This window comes from Rhinatrema bivittatum, chromosome 8 (genome assembly GCF_901001135.1).
Source record: "Rhinatrema bivittatum chromosome 8, aRhiBiv1.1, whole genome shotgun sequence".
Taxonomy (NCBI): domain Eukaryota; kingdom Metazoa; phylum Chordata; class Amphibia; order Gymnophiona; family Rhinatrematidae; genus Rhinatrema; species Rhinatrema bivittatum.
The window spans coordinates 198,901,980-198,922,732 of record NC_042622.1 but is presented as its reverse complement, the minus strand read 5'-3'; the positions used below and the strand labels follow the sequence as shown (position 1 = coordinate 198,922,732).

At 44.3% G+C, this 20,753-nt stretch overlaps 1 protein-coding gene across 2 annotated transcripts in view; it reads left to right on the top strand.

The window, feature by feature from the left end:
* RAP1GAP2 (RAP1 GTPase activating protein 2) overlaps positions 1–20,753 on the top strand; it is a 293,482-nt gene that overhangs the window by 250,291 nt on the left and 22,438 nt on the right. For both annotated transcript variants that reach the window (XM_029613184.1, XM_029613185.1), the window contains 6 exons: positions 591–662; positions 2,716–2,802; positions 4,823–4,957; positions 18,145–18,285; positions 19,668–19,780; positions 20,492–20,605. In XM_029613184.1, coding sequence (XP_029469044.1) covers positions 591–662; positions 2,716–2,802; positions 4,823–4,957; positions 18,145–18,285; positions 19,668–19,780; positions 20,492–20,605 — 662 coding nt within the window. The remainder of the gene's footprint in view (positions 1–590; positions 663–2,715; positions 2,803–4,822; positions 4,958–18,144; positions 18,286–19,667; positions 19,781–20,491; positions 20,606–20,753) is intronic.

Genomic DNA, 20,753 nt, shown 5'->3' with positions numbered 1-20,753 from the left:
TAGGGTGGGTAATGTGGGACTGGCTGCTGTGGGGGGGGGGCTATTTTTTTTAAACAAAAGGGGAGGGAACGGGGATTGGGGACAGGACATAGGAATGGGGGTTTTTTTTCCACTAATGCTACCTTTTTGGGGGGAACTTTGGATGCTTCCAGGGATGGTGAGGGAGTGGGACAGGGGTCTCCAGAGACCCTGGGGGTCAGACACTTGGGTTTTTTTTCCTTGTTTTTGTTTTTGAAAATAGCATGCACTATTTTCTGAAACGAAACACCAACAACCTCCCCCCCCCCCCAAAAAAAAAGCATTCTCACGAAATGAGATGAGAATCTAAGCTACAGTTTTTTTTGCTGTGCACACCCCTAATGATTACTCAGTTACAGTTGGGTAAAGGTCTAATGCAGGAAGTCAAAGGGACTTCCCCAAAGGCAGGAAGGATTAGCAGAAAGGCGTTTCTTCTCTCCGAGCCTGTCTGGTATTGTCCTTCTAGGCAGCATGCAGCCAGCCCCTCCTTATGATCCCGTTGCACCAATTTCCCTCTGCATTAAGGAGCTGAAGTCCTACCTTCTTGTTCCTTGTCTTTCCATGTGTAATAGGTGTCGGTCACTGCTCGGGAAGATGTCCCATCCTTCGGGCCTCCTCTGCCAAGCCCACCCATATTTCAGAAAGTAAGTAGCTCGACGCCGGCATGCCATCGGGAAATGTTCCTTCACAGAAAGGGTGGTGGGCGCGTGGAACGGCCTTCGAAGGGAGGTGGTGGTGGGGCTAACACCCACACTGCAGAAAACCCTGGGGTTAGCACCGAGGAGCCTTTACTGGTGGACAAGTGAGAGGCGGCCAAGCTAAGTGAGATACTGCAGCAGAAAGGGAAACAGAGGCAAGCTACGTGGAACTTTCCAGTCTTTGTCTGCCATCATAGTCCATGTCTCCGTGTGGTGTGTTATAACTGCATCTGAGCACTCCTGCTTCTTTTAAAGAGAGCAGAGGTAGGCAACTCCGGTCCTCGAGGGCCGCAGACAGTTCTGGTTTTCAGGATGTCTGCAATGAATATGCATGAGATGTATTTGCACGCAGTGTCTCGTGCACATTCCTTTGGATATCCTGACAACCAGGCTTGTTTGCGGGAATTGAGGGCTGGAGTTGCCTATCCCTGATTTGCATCATTTAAACTACCGATGTGCCCGCTTCTGGTTTTTCTTGTTTCATCTCTTGATCTTATTCCTAGGTTACCTCTCCTTTTTTTTTTGCCCTGTTTATTATGTTTTCACACTCAATTGGAATAAAAGATGTGGACCTTTTTATTGTGGTGGTTTAGCCCTGTTTTTAAGACCTCCCTTCCCTGGAGTTCTCCCTTCGGCTGTTCGTGCAATGAATGCATCCCGATGATACCTGGACGAGATGCTGGTAAAGCTCCCAGGTTTACTTAGATGTCCGATGCTTGGCAGGGCATTGTGGAAACTTGACATGCTAAAATTTTCACAGCAAGGAAATACAAACTGAGGAGGAAGAATGTAACGATTTTATTTTTGAAGGGTATTTTCTCTTGACGTGGTCCCTTTTCGTATATGTTGCAGTTAGATAGCCCATGGCTAGAGCCAGCTGTCTAATAACTCCCAGAATCAGCTGCAGCATGCAGCTGCTGAAAGCTTCTCGCAGGGCACCTTGACCAGCTGTTGTTCACAGCGGTCAGCTGGCCCCGACTTCCAACGTGGCATGTCGGCCCCCCCCCCCCCCCCCCTTCCTCCAGAGTAGGTAGGACCGCAGCGCCGGCAGCCAGGACTTCCTGCGACCGTAGTGCTTAAGCCTACTAGAGCCCACTACAGTTCCCATAAGCTTTTGTTTGTTTGGTTGTTTTTGTTTTTTTTAAGAAATATCAATGTTTTTATTTCATAGTTGAGATTACTTGTATTTCCTGATCCTCCACCGCTTTCAGTGGAGCCACCTGCAGATTTCCAAAAGAAATGGGGAACTTTCTAGCATTCTGTGCAGAAAGGGAATCATCTATGTGCAATGACAGACTGACTCTTCTGTGTTTGAATTCAGGGAAAGGATGTGTAAATTTTGGCAAACACCTGATCCACCATTAGCCAGCCTGTGCTTCAGGCTAGAATTCATGCCAGAATTTAGTGAATCTCTAATTAACTTTGCAAGATAGAATGCAGAGCCAACAGTTGGAAGTACTGTCTAATGAAGGAGATAGATCACACTAATCTGTAAGTAAGATGGCGGCTGCAAGCTCAGGGGGGGGATGAAGAAAAGAGGATTTATATTAAGACAATCAACAAGGACTAAATTGCACAGGCTGGGTAAACAAATAAGCGTGGGAGTAGCTTCCTTACTGCGGCGGTTACTACCCCTAACCAATTAAGCTTGATACTTCACTTTTATGCAGCTCCAGCACTGCTCTCTACATCAGTGGCAGGGGTGGAATGAAATTAGAACCAAAAAGTTACCAATAAGGGCCCTGACCTCAGCGGTCAGAGTAACAGATAAGTATGAGAAAAATAACTGTGAAAGCTTGCTGGGCAGACTGGATGGGCCGTATGGTCTTCTTCTGCCATCACTTCTATGTTTCTATATGTTTAAACATTATTTTTGCATAAATAACAGGAGTCGTTTTTAAAAAGAAAACTAGCAAAGGGTGAATTTGAGCTTTTATACCTTTCCCTTTATGCTTTAAAGCTTCTAACATTTCTGTGTGTGTGTGTTTCTCCTTCCCAGAACCAGGAGTTTCGGGAGTTTTTGCTGACCAAACTCATCAACGCTGAAAATTCCTGCTGCAAGTCTGACAAGTTTGCAAAGCTGGAGGTAAAGATGGCTGTGAAATGTGAGGCCTTGCAACTCATGGCCGTCCCAGGGAGACCCATCGCCATCCCCTTAGCGTAGAGTGTATTGTACTACAATCATTTCTGTATCCTGAAAGTGAGAAGAAAACATTCTGAATGCCAGTCTACAGTTCTGTGGGGCTAGCACTGAAAGTCAAATATGCCAGGAGGCTTCACTCTACGATCGCCAAAAAAGAAAGCTGTTGATTTTTTGCTAAACAGTTGCTCCTCTGTTTGTTCCCTACCAGTTATGACTTCGAAAACTTATCCAGCTAAGTTACAAGGATATTCAGCGGCACTTCTGTGCCGCTGAATATCTGCATATAAAACGTTACTTAGCTGGATAAGTGTTATCTGGCTAAGTCTAGACCTGCTATTGAGCACCTCTAGTTTAGGGGGTTAACTTATCCAGCTAAGTTACAAGGATATTCAGCGGCACTTCTGTGCCACTGAATATCTGCATATAAAACGTTACTTAGCCGGATAAGTGTTATCTGGCTAAGTCTAGACCTGCTATTGAGCACCTCTAGTTTAGGGGGTTAACTTATCCAGCTAAGTCTCAATGAGGCCAATATTCAGTTGGCCTTTGGTTGAGAAGGTATCCGGCTACTGATAGCCGGATAATTAGTTCCATCTATTCAGCTGGATAAATGTCCGGCTGAATATACCTGCTTAAAGTGATCTGACTACATGTAGCCAGATAACTTAAAAACCTAACCGGCTTTGTTTGAATACAGTACAGTTTACACTTCCAGTGCAGCTTTGACAGAGGCTGCACTGGACGTCGCCGGGAGCAGCTAAGTTCGGACCCCGCTCCCGGTAGGGTTTTTAAGAGTTTGGGGGTGGGGGGGATGGGGGAGGGTCCAAGGGGGGGGGGGCGGAGGTGCGGCGGACAGTTAATGAAGATGGTAGGAGTGGGGGTGGGGGGTGGCGGTCATCATTGCAACTCGACAGGAGGGAAGGGGGAAAGTCAGCAGCGGTGATTGAAGTGGAGCATGCAAGGCCGCTGTGGCCTCTGTAAAAAATAAAATCGATGATGGGAGTAGGAGGAAATTGGGCCACAGTGCCCTGTACTTCAGCTGCTTTTTTTTTAAGTTTCACAGTGCTACTACTTACCCAGAAATCTTTTGAAGATAGTAAGTAGCCAGTCATCCGGCCAGAAGCAGGTCCAGAGTTATCCAGCTAACCTAGCTTGGATATACCTGATATTCAGTTAGGTTAGCCGGATATCTCAGCCCCTCCCCAGAACACCCTCAAAACACTCCTCTCTTATCCGGCTAAGTCCTAGCTGGATATCAAGTTACCCGGCTAGAAATTAGCCAGATCAGGGCTGAATATAGCTGGATAAGCGACTTATCTGGCTATCTAGCCGGCTGCTGAATGTAAGCGGATATTCAGTGGCCACTAGATAATAGGATAAGTCCTCCTCATGCTGATAAATGTCGTTTGAATATTGGGCTCCCTGTAACTTGGCCAAATGTTATATCCGGCTTAAGTTACTTAACTGCCAGCTTTGAATACTGACCTCGTTAATATTAAAACGAGTTAGCACAAATCATGCGAAGTGATGCTGAAACTTAATTGTAATGCCGGGAAGTTTTAGCTTTAGCGTTCTGTGGCTAAAATTCAAGCCCCGAGGAAGGGTTTCTCTCTTGCCCCCTGAGGCAGGACCTCACTGAGGATGGATGGATCCTCACTCCCTGAGGCAATTCACGTCAGCCATTACAAAAACTGATATCAGCTCCTTCCTTTCTGCCCTTTAATACACTGGGGCTTAAACAGGCTGCTGCTGTCCACGTTAAAATCAGCACGTTAGTTCTCATTAACACTGGATTTTAATGCGGTTGTTATATGAAATGTACGCAAATTTGAATTTCTTGAGTACTATTTTACAGCACTCTGAAGTATTCCCCAAAGATCTGATAATAGTTGTCCAATCTATTTCAGTATCCAATTACTTGTTAAAGGAAGTGATATTAACCTGCTCCCTTTACGCGTTTAAGGACCGAACACGGGCTGCTCTGCTGGACAATCTCCACGATGACCTCCATGCCCAGACACAGGCCATGTTAGGGCTGGGTCCGGAGGAAGACAAGCTGGAAAACGGAGGCCATGGGGGATTCCTGGAATCGTTTAAGGTACACGAGAGGTTTCAAGATGGGCAAAATGGTGGGATGGGGGGAGGGCAGTATTCTTAATTGTTTTACCCACAGCAGTGGGGGGTCTCTGAAAATTGCCTACCCTCTCTGAAGGTAGAAGCATTCACGCAGTGCCACTGCAATGCACACTTTAACACAGGGAGGAGGCGTCGCTCTTGGAGATGGAGTCTGGGGGGGGGGGAGGGGTGGGCACCGATTCCCGCCCGCCTGAAATCTGGCTGGGAGAAAGCCGCCCGTGCAAATAGCAGGTGCAAGTCTGCGCCCAGACGTTTTCCAATATCATTTTTCAAAGGAAAGCCTAACCTTTGAAAATTGGCCTAAAGTATGTAGGAGAAAAAGTCGCTCGCAGGCTTTACAGCCCTGTGCACAGTTTAAAAGCTGCCCTCTTCCAAATAAAGGAAGTGGAGAAAATTTCATTTGAGTTTCGCTGGCTTTCAAAGTGGAAAAGTGGATTTACTGAGCGTTTATCCAAGAGAATGCATGTAAAACTCTCTCATTGCACTTACATCAGCCCTTTGCAGGGCGTAACTCGTGCAAGTAAATTTAGGCGCACACTTTTTAAAATCAGAAGTATCAGTGGGAATCCCCACACTACATGTAACCGGATATCTTTAGGCGAATATATTCAGCGAGATGTTTGTCCCGCTGAATATCTGGGACAAGTTTTCCAGTCCTTTCATTGGCTTTCTAAATATTGGCCTGTGTATGTGTGTTTATGTATACAGAATGTAAATACAGAAGCATCATATTACTAAATATATTTCTGTTTACCTACCCCCCTGTGGTTGTGAAATCCCACTTTAAAATCATTTAATCTGGATGTTAGAGGCTAATTCCTTATTAATAGGATTTAGGTGCTGTTTAAATGGATATTCTTCTTGCAGAAAGGAGCTGTTTGCCCATAATCCTACTTAGCAAGTAATACCTTGTACTCATTAGACCAGATGCACTGCAGGGCTTTCCTCGTTTTCTGTCGGTGGGGAAAAATGCTTTGTACATCTGGCCCATTTTAGAGATAAGAAAAGAATAAAAAATGAAACTTACAATTTCATCAGAACAAGACTTCATTAAAAACGCCCTTCAGAAACAAATTGAATACTAAGGCAATGCTGGAGTTTCTGCGGGGGGGGGGGGGGGGCGCGGAGCTATGGGAGGAGGGGGGAATGTGTGCACCAGAGGCAAGAGGGACGAGCTGCACACCACCCATCCCAATTCTCTATCCTTCCCCGTCCTCAGAAGTGCCCGCACACTCCCTCCCCTGGCCAGTGGTGGGCCAGTGCCGTTCCTCAGTGCGGCGGCGAAGCCACAGGCGCCGTGCAGCCAGGGGACACGGAAGAGGAGCCCCGAGGAGAGGCGGATGCCGACCACAAACGTTGCTCTCTCTCTCTCGCTCATTAACAGTGGTCCACCAGTGGTTGAATGCAGGAAATACAACAGGTCTGGCACTTATCGCAATTTGTGCTAACTTAGCTCTTCGCATAGGTAATTAGCGCAAATTGCGATAAACTATATATTAGCATAAAACACGCCCCTTTTGCTATCGCATGCAATACTTATCGCATTTTGATAAATCCAGGCCTTGGTTAGCTAAACTCAGGTCCACAGATAGTGAATTTAAATTTAGCTGCTATTCCTGTGCACCCAGGCCACCAATGTCCTCCCTTCCCCCTGAAACCCAGATATCTTAATCCCGCTTTCACACCCCAGTGTCACCAAATGTCCTAAAAAAGTTCTCAAACAGAAACATTGAGGCCGATTATTCAGTGCTACTTATCCAGCTAAGTGGTGGCAGCTGAATATCCGGCTATGTTAAGCGGTCTCCACTTAGCTGGATAAGTGCCCATATTCAGACTTATTCGGTTAAGTTAATCAGATAAGTTAAAGCTGCTCAATAGCAGGTTAAAAGTTAGCTGGATACGACTTGACTGGCTAAGTAGTGATTTTGGGGGTTTTTTTTAATTTTATTTTTATCATTTCAAACATTACAGCAAGATACTACTTACTTACAGAAAATGGAAATGCATTAAATCGAATGCATACAAGCACAAAATCCTAACATTTAATCCTCCATTTTTGAATTCCCCCGAAAAGAAAGTTTTTCAGAAAAGGGGCAGAATATAAAGGGAGTATTCAAGTAACATATTTGCTAGAATCAGGCTTAACGCTTAATAAAGACATTCATTTTCTTTATGATCCTCATACTAAGGCTAATTAACGGAGGGAATAACAACCCTCCTAGCATTTAGGAAGGATTTTAACTGCTCGGGGTAGAAAAAAATAAAACATTCTGTTGGAGACTTTACGACACACTTGCAAGGATATTTTAATACATATGAGAACCCTAAAGCAGCTACTTGTGGCCTTAAAGCAAGAAATTCTCTTCTCCTGTCCTGTGTGACAGGAGCAAAATCAGGAAAAACACGTATCTGAAGGCCTCTAAAGGGTAGCTCTATATTTCTAAAATATCTCTTCATGGTTTCCGCAACATCGCTTTCTATTATAAAAGAGACCATTAATGTTGCACATTCATAGAATTCAGCTGATGAATCTTCTAAGAATCTGGTTAAATTCCCTTTATTTTCACTTCCTTGTAATATATCCCTATTCCTAGATAACACAGGTAGGTAATATATTTTATTCACTGAGGGGCATTCTCCCTCCTGGAATTTCAAGATTTCCATAATGTATTTTTTTAAGTGAGATAAGGGAGTTCACCAACTATCTTTGGAAAGTTTAAGAACCTCAAGTTTAAATGTCTTGAGTGGTTCTCAAGATGTTCCAGTCTCCTCGAAACCACGTTAATCTCCTTCACGACCTTAGCATTACGTACTTGGGTTTTCTTTAGTCCAGCTTCCACTGTTTCCAGTCTAGGCTTAATTTCTTCTAACTGTGTATCGTGTGTATCCAACGAGGGGTGATAGGGGGGTGAGCAGAAATCACATGTGAGTTACTGTGGTCTGTTTTGTGCATCCAGTAAGTAATGCGTTGGAGGAGGGGAGTGCTGGGAGGGAAGGGTATGGTGCTGAAGATCTCGTACATGCTTTCCTGCTAATGAATTGAAACACATCCAGCTGGAAGTCTGAGATAGTCCAAAAGATTTTATCTCAGGCGTGTGTTCAGTTAACTACTAAAGAAATAAATTATTCCTAAAGACTGTATTAAACCTCTTTGCATATGAATGCTATATTCTTGGAGCAGACTGGATATTTGCAGAAGCCTGCAAAATTGAAAAAGCTTCTTAAATGAATGCTGGCCAGTGACCGATCATCTTGCAGATTTTGGTAAACAAGGTCCAAAGGCATATTATAAAAATACCGTTGGGTAGCGCTGCATTCTGATTGGTTTGTTAGGTCCCGCCCCCCCCCTACTGCCCTTCCCAGTATTCCTAGGCACATTGGCTGAAGCATTAGCCAGTCCCAAGGATTGGTTGAAAGGAAAGCACAAGTTCTTCATCATTTGTAGTGGTTTCTGGCCACTTTCCTTGTGACAATCCAGGAAGAGTTAGACACAGAGAACTTTTTCATATCCTGATTTTGTCTCTCAGTGGAAGAATTACCTTTTCCCCGGTGGCAGCAGACAGCACTGCACAACTGTTTTCTGGCCTAGCCTACGTGTCTCTCCATGCTCTTAGGCACACTGAATCTCGTCTGCCACCTGTCATGATAGAGTCAATTTGTAAGCGGATGCTGTGCTGTACAGAAGGTCATTATTAGTTGGAGCTGGTGGGCATGAACTTGAAAGTAAAGAATGGGGATTACTGGGAGAGGATGGCAGAGCTGGGCTCTTGTAACACTGGGGTTAATAGAAAAAGTTCTTGTTGTGGTAATCCACCTCCAGCCTCTTCCGTGAGCAAGTCTGTAGAGCCCGTCACATTGCCCATTTACCCATCCTCCCGGAATATCCAGGTCCTTTTAAGAACATAAGAAATTGCCATGCTAGGTCAGACCAAGGGTCCATCAAGCCCAGCATCCTGGGATCGAACAAGTGAAGTAGTTTGGTGCCATCTGTGAAAATGGCCATGTCATCTTTTGGTTCCCGCTTGAAGATCCTACTGTAAGGTTAAGCAGCAGGGCTTCCTTGAGGCCCGCCACTGTGCCATTTGAAATCATTTCCAGAACCTTGTTTGAGCCTGCCCATCCTGCCAGTTTTCAGTGTGTTGTCAGCACCTCATGTGTCCATCTCCGAGGGTGGCGTGGTCACTGCAGAACTGCACTCTTCTGCCTGCTTCCTTATATTTCAGGCCAGATTTAAGGATTGCCAAAACTGTGAGATTTCTGCACAAGCAATTCATTTTTCCCATTTGTGACAACTCCAAGGTTTGTGCAAGAAGCTATGCAATTTATACCGAGCTGCAAAAGAAAAATATTGCACAAAGAAATCAGCAAGAATAATGCACAAGTTTTGCCCGAGACTTAAATTTGGCACGAGGCAAAGAACTGTAGGTCATTTGGCCCCAGCATGCTAAATTTAAGAATTGAGCAAAAGCTCCCTGGAACATTTTTTTTTGTTGTTGTTCAAGGTTTTGCTTGCTCAAGTTCTTCCCTTTCGTAGGGGCCATGATAACTTTCTCCAAAAGGTTCCAGTTATAGTATATTTGCTGCCAAAGTTACAGCGGCTGCCCAGCTGGAATTTTCACACTTCCAAAACTCACAGGACGTTAGTCTGGAGCAAAAGAGGCATTCTTTCAAAATTCGACAAGCTAACTCACTTGCTTGACTTTCTGTATTATTTTTTGCCTACAACTTCAATATGGCCCTTGAGCCTCAGAAATACACATTATCATCCTAAATTGTTGAAGGATCAACATGAGCTTTACACTTTTGTAGTTCAAGTGTTTTCTTATCCTGGAGTGCTCTTTTTCACTATTTCTATTTTTGGACCTAGCAGTTTCCTCCTGTTCCTTGGTCGGAACCAGGGCTGGGATCTGGCATTTGAGCCTTCCTTCATACTTACACTGGGATTTTTTCCCCTATTCTACATCCCCTTCCTCCCAATATACCTGGTCTGGTCATTGCAGCAATGGTCTTGGGCTGGGAGCCATGCACCAGAGTTCCTTCTGGAACCTTCCAGTCATGACCACTAGGTGTCACTCATAAGCAACAACCATGATTCCTTTTCCGCAGCTGTCCCAAGCCTCAGCTGACACTTGAGCAGAAGACCTGACTTGGTGATAAGTTCCTGGCCTGGAGACTTCTCCTCAGGTCTGGGGGCCAGAGCAGATGAGTTTACCAGTAACAGATTCTGTCCAAATTAAAGTATTGCTAGACAGATATGTCATTCTGGGTTCAGAATAAGCCACCCCTGTGCAGAGGCAATCATAGAGTCGAGTACTTTTTAAGTTGCCAGGTGGGATCATTGGCCCTGACATCAGGCTCATTCCCAGCAACATTTCAGCCTTCCCTGTACTGAAACTTTAGAAGGTAATTTTAAAAGGAGTTACTTGTTTAAATGTAACATATTATCGTAGCAATTTTAAAAAGCCATTTATGTGCATAAAGTGCACTTACAAGTGAATATCCTATGATCAATTCGATGGCTTATACTGTAGCAATTTTCAAAAGCCCATTTACACATGTAAAACACAATTTTAAGCATATGAATGCTTTTTAAAATCAGGCACTTAGCCTATTGGCAAGAGCACTGATATGTTTCCCCGAGCACTTCCTGGTTCAAACCCCAGCAGTTACCAATCCTAATAGTTGGAGATTGAACTGGGGACCTTCCACATGGCAGGGTACAGCACTGCATTGAGGCACCAGGCTGGCCTACTCCTATTTACTTCTAAGAAAGCATTATGTATTATTTTTTTCCTTATGTTTCAAAGTGGTTCTATTCAATGTGACAAACAGGTCTCAGAATAAGTCTGTTGGTGCTTTGTTTCCTGTGTCTAGTGTCAGTTGTCTGCAACATAGCTCATTAGCTCATTTTCTGAATGATGTGTTTACTGTGTAAACAAATAGCCATTAAAAGGGTTTTATATAGAACAACCCATATGCCCTGTGCTCATTCCATTTTTATGATCTATTTCCTCATAAAAATAGGACTTTAGGTCTTGGTATTGAACTTCTGCCTTTTGATAGTTATGCCAAAAACAAAGCTCTCATTTCGCTGCTAAAACATTATGATTTGGCTCTCTCTACAGTGAACTGCAATAAGCAGTATAATGTCAAGCACTTAAAAATGGTGGCCACTGGGCAAAGGTCTTCATATCAATGAGATTGGTCACCTCTATTGAGTTTCCTACAGGAAATCTATGGACAACTCTATTGCTGTGGCTGTGGAGGTGGCTGCTGCTTACCTAAAGTCTCCTGCAGATTTCTACACAAATCTGCAATGTTTTAGCAGTCTCCACTTTGTAGATGTAAGGCCACTGTTAAAAAAAAACCAACAAAAAACAAGACCTTGATATATCCAGTCCAGATAATTCTAGTCCAATATCTTCATTACCATTTATGGCCAAGTTCCTGGAAAAAGTTGTTTTAAGGCAACTTACCGATTTCATTGAAGATAGACAAATCCTTGGTTCCTTTCAGTTTAGATTTGGGCAATCCATGTGAATAGAACTACTCATGGTTTTCCTACTAGATATACTCAGAAGAGGCCTAGTTTGTGGGAATAACTTTGTTCTTGTGTCTCTTGACATATCGTCTGTGTTCAACAACATTGACCATAATATTTTGTTGTATCACTTGCAAGAGTGTGATATAGTGGGGATGGTGTTGATTTGGTTCAAGCCTTACCTATCCGAATGCTTGCAACAAGTATGAATAGGAAAATGCTATGAACACAGGTGTTCCTCAGGGATCTGCACTGTCATCATTACTTTTTAACATCTACTTAGCTCCTGTGTGCAAAGTCCTGGCTGGTTTGTGTGATGGATACAAAGTTTATGCAGATGACATCCAGTTTTTTATCCGCATATAACCAACATGGCCTACTACAGTTAAGCTTCTACAAATTTGTCTCTCCATGGTCAAGAAATGGCTACATTACAATAAATTGGCTTTAAATATGTCAAAAAAACAGATTTTCTCCTGATTCAGAGACCATATTCCAAACTGCAACACTCAACAATCATCACTGATGGCATCAGCTTTCCTATTATCAAAAGCCTTGGGGTTTGGATAGACTCCAGCTTCACCTTCCACCCCCACATTAAATCTATCTTTAGATCTGGATTTTACAAATTACATATTGTCTCCGGACTAAAAGATCTGCTAGAAAGGTCCGATTTTCATGCCGTTGTACAAGCATCTGTTTTGCCTCTAATTGACTATTTTAATGCCAGGTATCATGGGCTTCCTGCCTCTATACTGAAACCATTACAGTTACTATTAAACTCTATGTGGCGATGAATATCAGGACTAAACTAAAGAGAACATATTACCCCGACTCTTATGGATTTACACTGGCTATTGATTCCACAACACACTAACGGCCGACTTTTAAAATGGCCGCGCGCGTAAAAATCGGCATTTACACGTGTGGCTGGGCCCTTTTGAAAATGCGTGCAGCGCGTGCAAGGCCTGGCCATGCACATTAAGTGCCGGGCTCTGAAAAAGGGGTGGGATGGGGCGTGGTCTGGGTGGCGAGGGACGTAGGCCAGCCGTTAGCCAATTACTTCTGCAGATTACTTCTGCTCTAGTGTTTAAATGAAGGGTTTAGGGGATGGGGAGGAGAGGGGAAGAGGGAGGGAGTTTAGGTAGGGGGGTAGGGAAGTTTCCTCTCAGTCCACTTTTTAATTGGAGTAGACTGGGAGGGAATTGGGGAAGGCTCAATTGCGTCGCCATGCATAATTTACTAAATTCCCCCCCCCCCTGCACATGCCATCTGCACATGCGTGCATGGATTTTAAAATCCGGCATGCATGTGTGCGCAGCCCATGAATTTTATAACGCGCGCGCTGGCACACGCATATGTTATAAAATCTGCCATTCATGTGCATGCCCCAGGACTCGCCCGCACATGGACGCGTGCGCACACCCCTTTCAAAATCTACCCCTAAGTATAAAATTGGCACAATGGTGTTTAAGTTAATCAACTCTGTTGCTTGTCCTTGGTCAAACACCCTTTTGAGACTCTACTCGCTTTCTGGGATCCCTCCAGAGAGGCATGCTGGACATTACTTCAGTAAGATGTGCACGCCTCTCAGAGACAAGAGACAAGGTGGAAGCCCTTTCCAGAAGAAATGCTTTTATGTGATTGTCTCGTCATTTAAGACCCTATTAAAAACCTCTCTCTATAAGCAGGCTTATTTATAAGCTAAATAATTCTGTGTCTGGCCTATCATTTAGATGTGTTGGGATGAAATAATCTTATGTTTGTTTTAATGTGCTGAAATGTGTATGGCACATAGGGTAGCAGGCATACACACGTTCATTGCTTAATCCATTTACTTTAAGCAATCAATACATTGTAATGAAGATAAAAATGTTGACTAAGACAGGAGCTTTCAAGCTAGTAAAGGTCCATTCCCTCTCTCCCCGCCTCCATCTTCAGGGGCTGTATGCAGCTTCTTGTCTTGATCTGTTGATCCAGTGATGGACCTTTGATTTTTTTTAAATTCTTTTCCATAATGTTTATTTGCTTCGCCTTCTCACAGCATGGAACGGGCCTCCATCATGAGGTTACCATGAATCTGGGATCTCCTTATTTTCCTAAATTCACCAGGATGGAGGGCTCCAGATTTTGTTCTGCTGCAAAAGTTGCTTCACTTTTCTTTCCCTAATGAAAATAGGCCGGGATCTTCCATGGCAAAGCCCCGGGTCAGGACTGGAACAAAATGAACCAAACTTCGATCCGTCTGCCCCCTATGTCTGGCTTTTGGGAACACTATTGACTGCCAGTATTGCCTCTCACACCCAAGAATGTCTCTTCTGCAGCTTCCTGCTCATGAGTTTGCTTGATGCTTTTACATTTTTTAACCTTTTGGGCTTCTGCCGACAGTGTGAATCAAGAAATGCATCCTGCTGTTATCTGCTCTATTGATTTATTGGCCAGGCTCCTGCTTCCTACTCTGGGTACATATTTTTGCAAACTTATATACATTTTTGTAATTTGCATCTTCTAGTTCAAGGGAAAACACCCATACTGTATCCAATTATCAGGAATTCTTTGATGACTCTACAAATCGCACTGCACATCAGTCCCTCCTGTGCCTGCCATACCTGAATGTAACTCACCTTGAGCTAAATCTAAATAAATACAAAAAGATATATATTTGCTATTTATTTAACCCTTATATGTGTATCTGTGTCCTAGCAGGGCAGTGCATTCTTTCCATTATTCTTTCTATACTGATGGAGATAAACAGACATTCTGTCACGTTACAGCATTGTCTAGACTACGTTTTACAAAGGGATTTAATTATGGTAATTCTATTTGAACGCTGCATATTATTCCTTAATATTTGTTGACAAAATTCCCTCTCCTATTAGATCTACAGTCTAGGGGCAAGACCATCATCGGCTGTAACAGTGCAGGGCTTCAATGTCCTTGCTTAAGCACCAGTTGATACCAGTATAGTACTTCTCATATCCAGTTTTTGTGACTTCATTGCAGGGCCAGTTTAGAAGGTAGCCAGTAGGGCCAGTCTGGTGACTCAGTGACAGCGCTGTGCCTTGCCGTGCAGATGTCCCTGAGCTGGGTCTTCCGCTCTTTGGATTGGGTGGGGGAAAGAAAGGGAGGTCATGGTCACTGCTTAAGGGTGACATCTGGGGGCTGGATTCCAGAGGATATTACTGAATCGAAAAGAAGTAGCCAATATTGCAAATTAACCAGGTTCTTAGACAAATTGTGTGAAAATGTGTCATGCATATTCATTGTGGCTATCCTGAAAACCACATTTGTTTAGGGAAGGGATGCTCACAAGGGCTGGAGCTGAGAACACCTGAATTAACGTGGAGGGCGATTTTTTCAAGAAAAAGCGGCCGGTCTGAAACAGAATGGCTAAAAAGGTCCATGCGATTCACAAGCAGCGCACTTTTAGCTGCATTAAAAAGGGACGTTCCCTGGAGGCCATGCTTAGGTCAGAGAGTAAAGTACAGGTGTGCAATTTCACCCCCTTTTCCCTCGCCTGCAGAAAAAGGAAGTGCAAAGTACGCAGGGACTTTTGTGGGTACCAGAGCTCCCTTAGACTTTGCACCTGGGTGGGCTACTGCACATTGCCATCATTCTACCATTAGTCTTGAGAAGGGCTGGTATTTTGGAAATGAACATAAAGAAATCAGCTTGGATTTACTGATAGTGAAAGCATATGCTTTTTTTTTTTAACTTTGCAAAGCACTGTGTGTTAACAGGTAACTGAATTTCAGAATGTTTGTTGGCTTACAGTACAAAACAAAGTATCCCTGCGGCAGGAGGTATTAATTTCCAGTCCTTGGGGGGGACTGCAAATTGGTCTGGCTGACAGGATGCCCACACTGAACATGCATGAGACGTTGCATATATTTGGTCAAGGAGTCATGTACATTTGCATATATCGGTTACCATGAAAAGCAGAGCTGATTGTAGCCCTCAGAGGGCCCAGTAGTCTGATCACCTGAAGCTTCAATTCCATTTCCACTGTGCAGGATCAACGTGAGCTAAACCACAGTAACTGTAACTGAATGGACAGAGAGAGAGAGAGGGAGAGATTTTAAACCAGTCAACCTTGCAGATGCAGACTGACTTGGCAGTCTCACAGCTGGCACACACACAGTCAGCTGAATGGGGCTCCTTTTAACAAAATGAGTTTTTTCTTTTCCTTTTGTATCACCGGAGGGACCTTTCTGATAGGTGCACTGCACCGTGTCTGCCCAAATAACAGTTTGTCTAGGCAAACATGTTTTCAATTGTGTTTCCACACCATTTAGCAATGCCACTAATGCAAGGTGCCAGGCTGTTTTAACTAGATGGTCGTTAAGGTTACCCAGTAAATCATTTCTTGGGGTAGGGGGTTGGTTTGTCTTCTGGGATTTTATTGCTAAGTGTATTGGGCAGAATGCACAATAATAGAGATGGAGAGAGTTATTAGGGAAACCTGCCTGCTCATGCTCTCTTTTTTTCTGCTTTATTTAGTGGAAATTGACTTGTGAGTATGGATTGGGGGTGGGGGGAAGTCAAGTTTGGTGCGTTTGGTTGACTACACTTGACTGATACTAAGATCTGCAACAGAAGGAGTAGAGAGAATGAGACGTGATTTAAGAAAGTTGAACAGTGATTGAAGATATGGCAGCTGGGATTCAATGCCAAGAAGTGCAGAGTCGTGCATCTGGGGTGTGGTAATCCAAAAGAGCTGTATGTGATGGGGGGTTGCAGGGCTGTTGTGCACGGAGCAAGAGAGAGACCTTGGGGTGATAGTGTCTAGTAATCTGAAGATGGTGAAGCAATGTAACAAGGCGATAGCTAAAGCTAGAAGAATACTGGGCTCATAGAGAGAGGAATAACCAGTAAGAAAAAGGAGGTGATAATCCCCTTGTACAGGTCCTTGGTGAGGCCTCACCTGGAGTACTGTGTTCAGTTCTGGAGACCATATCTCAAAAGGAATAGAGACAGGATGGAGACCGTCCAGAGAAGGGCAACAAAAACGGTAGGGGGGCTCCATCAAATGAATTATGAGGAGAGGATGAAGGAACTAGATATGTATACACTGGAGGAGATGAGGTGCAGGGGGGATATGAAACAGACCTTCAGGTACCTGAAAGGCTTTAATGATGCACAAACATCGAACCTTTTCCGTTGGAAAGAAATCAGTAGAACTAGGGGTCACATAATGAAACTCCAGGGAGTAGAGCAAACATCAGGAAATATTTCTTCACGGAGAGGGTGGTGGATGCCTGGAATGCCTTTCCAGGAGAGGTGATGAAGACAAAAAAAGGTGAAAGATTTCATAGGGGCATGGGATAAACACTGTGGATCCCTAAAGGTTAGAGGATGGAAATGAAGAAATGAGTGCATGGGGGTAACTTACTGATGATGCCATTACTACCTGTGACCAATAAACCTTCCTACTGTTGATGCAACTCCATCATTGCTCTCTGCTTCAACGGAAGGGGAAAAGGGGAATTAGATTCAGACAGCAAACACAAGGACATTGAATTTTGTGGTCTGGAAAAACAATTAAGCATAGGGGTAACTTGTGATGCGGCTGTTACTACCCTTAACCAATAAGCCTGAAACTCTTGATGCAACTCCAACAGTGCTCTCTGCTTCAATGGCAAGAGGTAAAGGGGAATCGGACTCAAACAGCAACCAACAAGGGCCCTGGCTTTGATGGTCTGGGAACTGATAAGTTATGGGGGTGACTTGTATGGCGTGGCAGAGGCTACCATAAGCTCGCTGGGCAGACTGGATGGACCATTGGTTCTTTTCTGACGTCATTTCTATGTTTCTATGTTTCTATGGTTATAGCAGATAATGAGTTCAGTTTATAATGTTGTGCTTTCTGCAAGTTTCAGTGACTCCACTCTATATACTTGTTTTCCTTTTTAAACTCTAAATTCAATTTTCTGTTTTTGAAAGTTACTAGATTGACAATAATGGTAGCCTATGGCCTAATGTTTCACTGTAGAGGAGGGGGTAGTACAAGCAAATCACAACAGAAGCTTAAAATCTGAACCCTTTGCAAGTTATGAGAACTGACAGAGCAGGGTCTCTCAAGCCGGCCCTGGAGTAACCCCCTAGCCTATTTGGTTTTCAGGATATATGCAATGAATAGGTATGAGATAGATTTGTATACAATGGAGGTGGTGCATGCAGATATCTCTCACAGCCCTGACACTGGAGAACACATACATGCAAATTTACCCCATTCATATTCATATTCATTATGGGTAGCCTGAAAAACCATTGGGCTGGGGGGGGAGGGGGTCACCAGGTCAGATTATGGAAGCACTGAACTGCAATATAACACAGGGGCTGGCCAAACTTACTCTCATGAATCCACAGCCAACCAGGTTTTCAGGAAATTTAGAGTGAATATGCCTGAGATCGATTTGCAATGCTCTGGAGACTCAGTCCATGCAAATTGATCTCATGCGTATTCATGGTGGATATCCTGGCTCTGTTGGGTCACCAGGACAGGTTTGGGAAGCCCCGGGTTACAGGATAACACAGCTTCTCTGAAAACAGTGAACTCTTTCTTATCCTTTTTTTTTTTTATTATAATTTTTGGTCCTGACCTCCAGAGGGCGATCCGAGTTCGCAGCCACTCCATGGAGACGATGGTGGGAGTTCAGAAGAAGCAGTCAAGTGGCGGAGGGATTCCTGGGAGCCTTAGCGGGGGCAGCGTGCATACCAGCGTCGAAACCACCAAGACCACTTTCTCTGTGAGTGCTAAGTGTCAGTGATGCGTCGACCCCTCAGAAGACGGCGACGACCTAGGAAACAAAATAGTTTGCAAAGTATGGAAGGGCATTACCTTGACTCGTGCTGTACACTCTGCTGTCGGAGGATCTCTAAAATGCATATGGCACCCAGCGATATTTATTCTGCATCTGTTGACATTGTGCTCTCTGGCTGTGCATTGAGTCTTTAAGCAGGGGAGAGACTTCAGATGCAGAAAGATAAGACGATACCAAACCCGAAGCTTTTATTCTCTGGCCCATAGCCAAGCCTAAATCCACTGTGATTGTAAGCCTTGAGAGGACAGAGCCCTAAATGTCTGCAGTTGATTTGCAGTCCAATAGCCACAAAAGAAAGCAAAATGGGTAAACTTTGGTTACTACGGTGGAATTACTGTAAGCTCCTGCAGCGTCGCACCTTTCTGACAGCTACTTTACAGGCAGCTACAGATTTGGAAGTGGTTGTATCAGCACAACTGGGAATAAGTAAATACAGTCAGAACATTCTACAAATGTCGTAGGAGGGATCAGTTTTCAACCAAGGTTTGTTGCCTGAACCAGGGGGTCTGGATTTTACCACTTGGGTTCAGGCAAATTCTCAGCCAAACCGAGGTGGCTAGGTTTGTGACTTAAAATTCCCCTAATCCAGGATGACCAAATGTTCTAGCCTGCTGTTGCAGGGACTCGATTTGAGTTAAACATCCTAAATCAGCACTAGGCGCCTATTTTTTTTATGTCTGTCCCTCAACCTAGCCAGCCCCTAGTGAAACTAGGTGGCTAAATTTAGCTGCTGAGCGGGGGAAAATGTCATTTTCTCCCTCCCCTGGCAGAATCTAACTTTCTTACCCCTTAGTTATGTGGGTAGCTTCCTTTGGAAATAATCCCACTAGTGCTATGATAACTGAGTGGTCCCATTACCTCCTTTATTTATTTATTTATTTAGAAGGGTTTTATATACCGCATATACCCACAGGCGGTTTATGGATGGGGAATAACATACATAATAATTGAACAAAGTATAAAAAAAACCCAAAAATAAAAACATTGAATAAAACACAAGGTACAAGCTCTGAGTGGCACCTTAAGTTGTTAAGCTTTCAGGCATTTTGGAGCAGTGACTCGTGGTAATTTGTATCCTAACCCCACACTACAATGCTGTATATCCCACATCCCACAAGAGAGCCTGTCTTACCTGCCGTGCCCAGCCCTCTGCACGTCACAGCATGTGCAGTAGGACCCCCCCCCCCCCCCCCCCCCCCCGTGCTGCCTAGGAATAGTGATTGTGTTGCTTTGAGTCTGGCACATCTGGAATCCTGGCAAGGACCGATCCGGGTAACTGGTTTTTTTTTTTACCACCTTCTTTTCAGCCTCCCGTGGCAGTGACCAAGACTCAGTCCAAGAGTCCCATTAAAAGGAGATCTGGCTTATTCCCACGCCTGCATACAGGATCTGAAAGCCAGGCAGACAGCAGGACACGATGGTAAACACTGCAGGAGTTGTTATATTGCTGGTTGCTTCTGTTTTATTTTAGCAAATAGTGTACATTTGGGCTGCCTGCTTCTTAATGGCGCTTTCTTGTTGAGCTACCCCATACCAGGTCTCTAATTTTAAGATGCGATTTCAATAAGGGAGCCCTCATGCTACTCTGTTACCCAGGTAATATATATATTGATAGGGCAATATTCAGAAGCCATTTACCCAGGCCTTACCTGACTAAAAAAACACACGGGGGCCATCAACACTTGTACTTTTAGCTGGGTAAAAAGTAGGTGGGCTAGGAGGGGCCTCCAGTTGCTCTGCTCGTCCAGTATTATACTGTCTACCCTCTAGGAAGCTTTAGGTTTCAAGATTAATAGCATTTTTTCTCACTGTGTTCAAGCACTGTGGATTTACCAGCAAGATCCAGAATATAAACTGACCACTGCCACTGTGCTACCATGCATTGGGGTGTGGGAAGGTATGGAGTACTTTGCACATAAGGAACAAGTAGAGGAAATACATGGTGGGACTTGGTATGCTTTTTGTAAACAAGATTGACCACGTATGTCTTGGTTCAGTGTTGGAACAAACCCGGGCTGAGCCTATACAAATTTTATTGCCCTAGAAGATTAAACTGGTAGTTCTGTCTCTTCCTTACAGTGTTTACAGATACCAGGCGTCTTCCTCATTGCCTCTCTCTTCCTTCCCACAGTGACAGTCTCTCTGGAACACAAAAGACTTCCGAGGGCGGACATTCTTCTCAAGACGTGAAATCTGAAACCTCCTCAAATCCCAGCTCTCCAGAAATCTGCCCCAGCAAAGAGAGGTAAGGGGGCTGGTTACAGTTGCACTACTCCTGTGGGCAGGGGCGGATCAAGGCAATCTGCTGCCTGAGGCGAAGGATGAAATGGTGCCCCCCCCCCCCTCCCCAGGGCCCGGTGCAGGTGAAATCACCGAGGGGCCAGGGTAGGAGG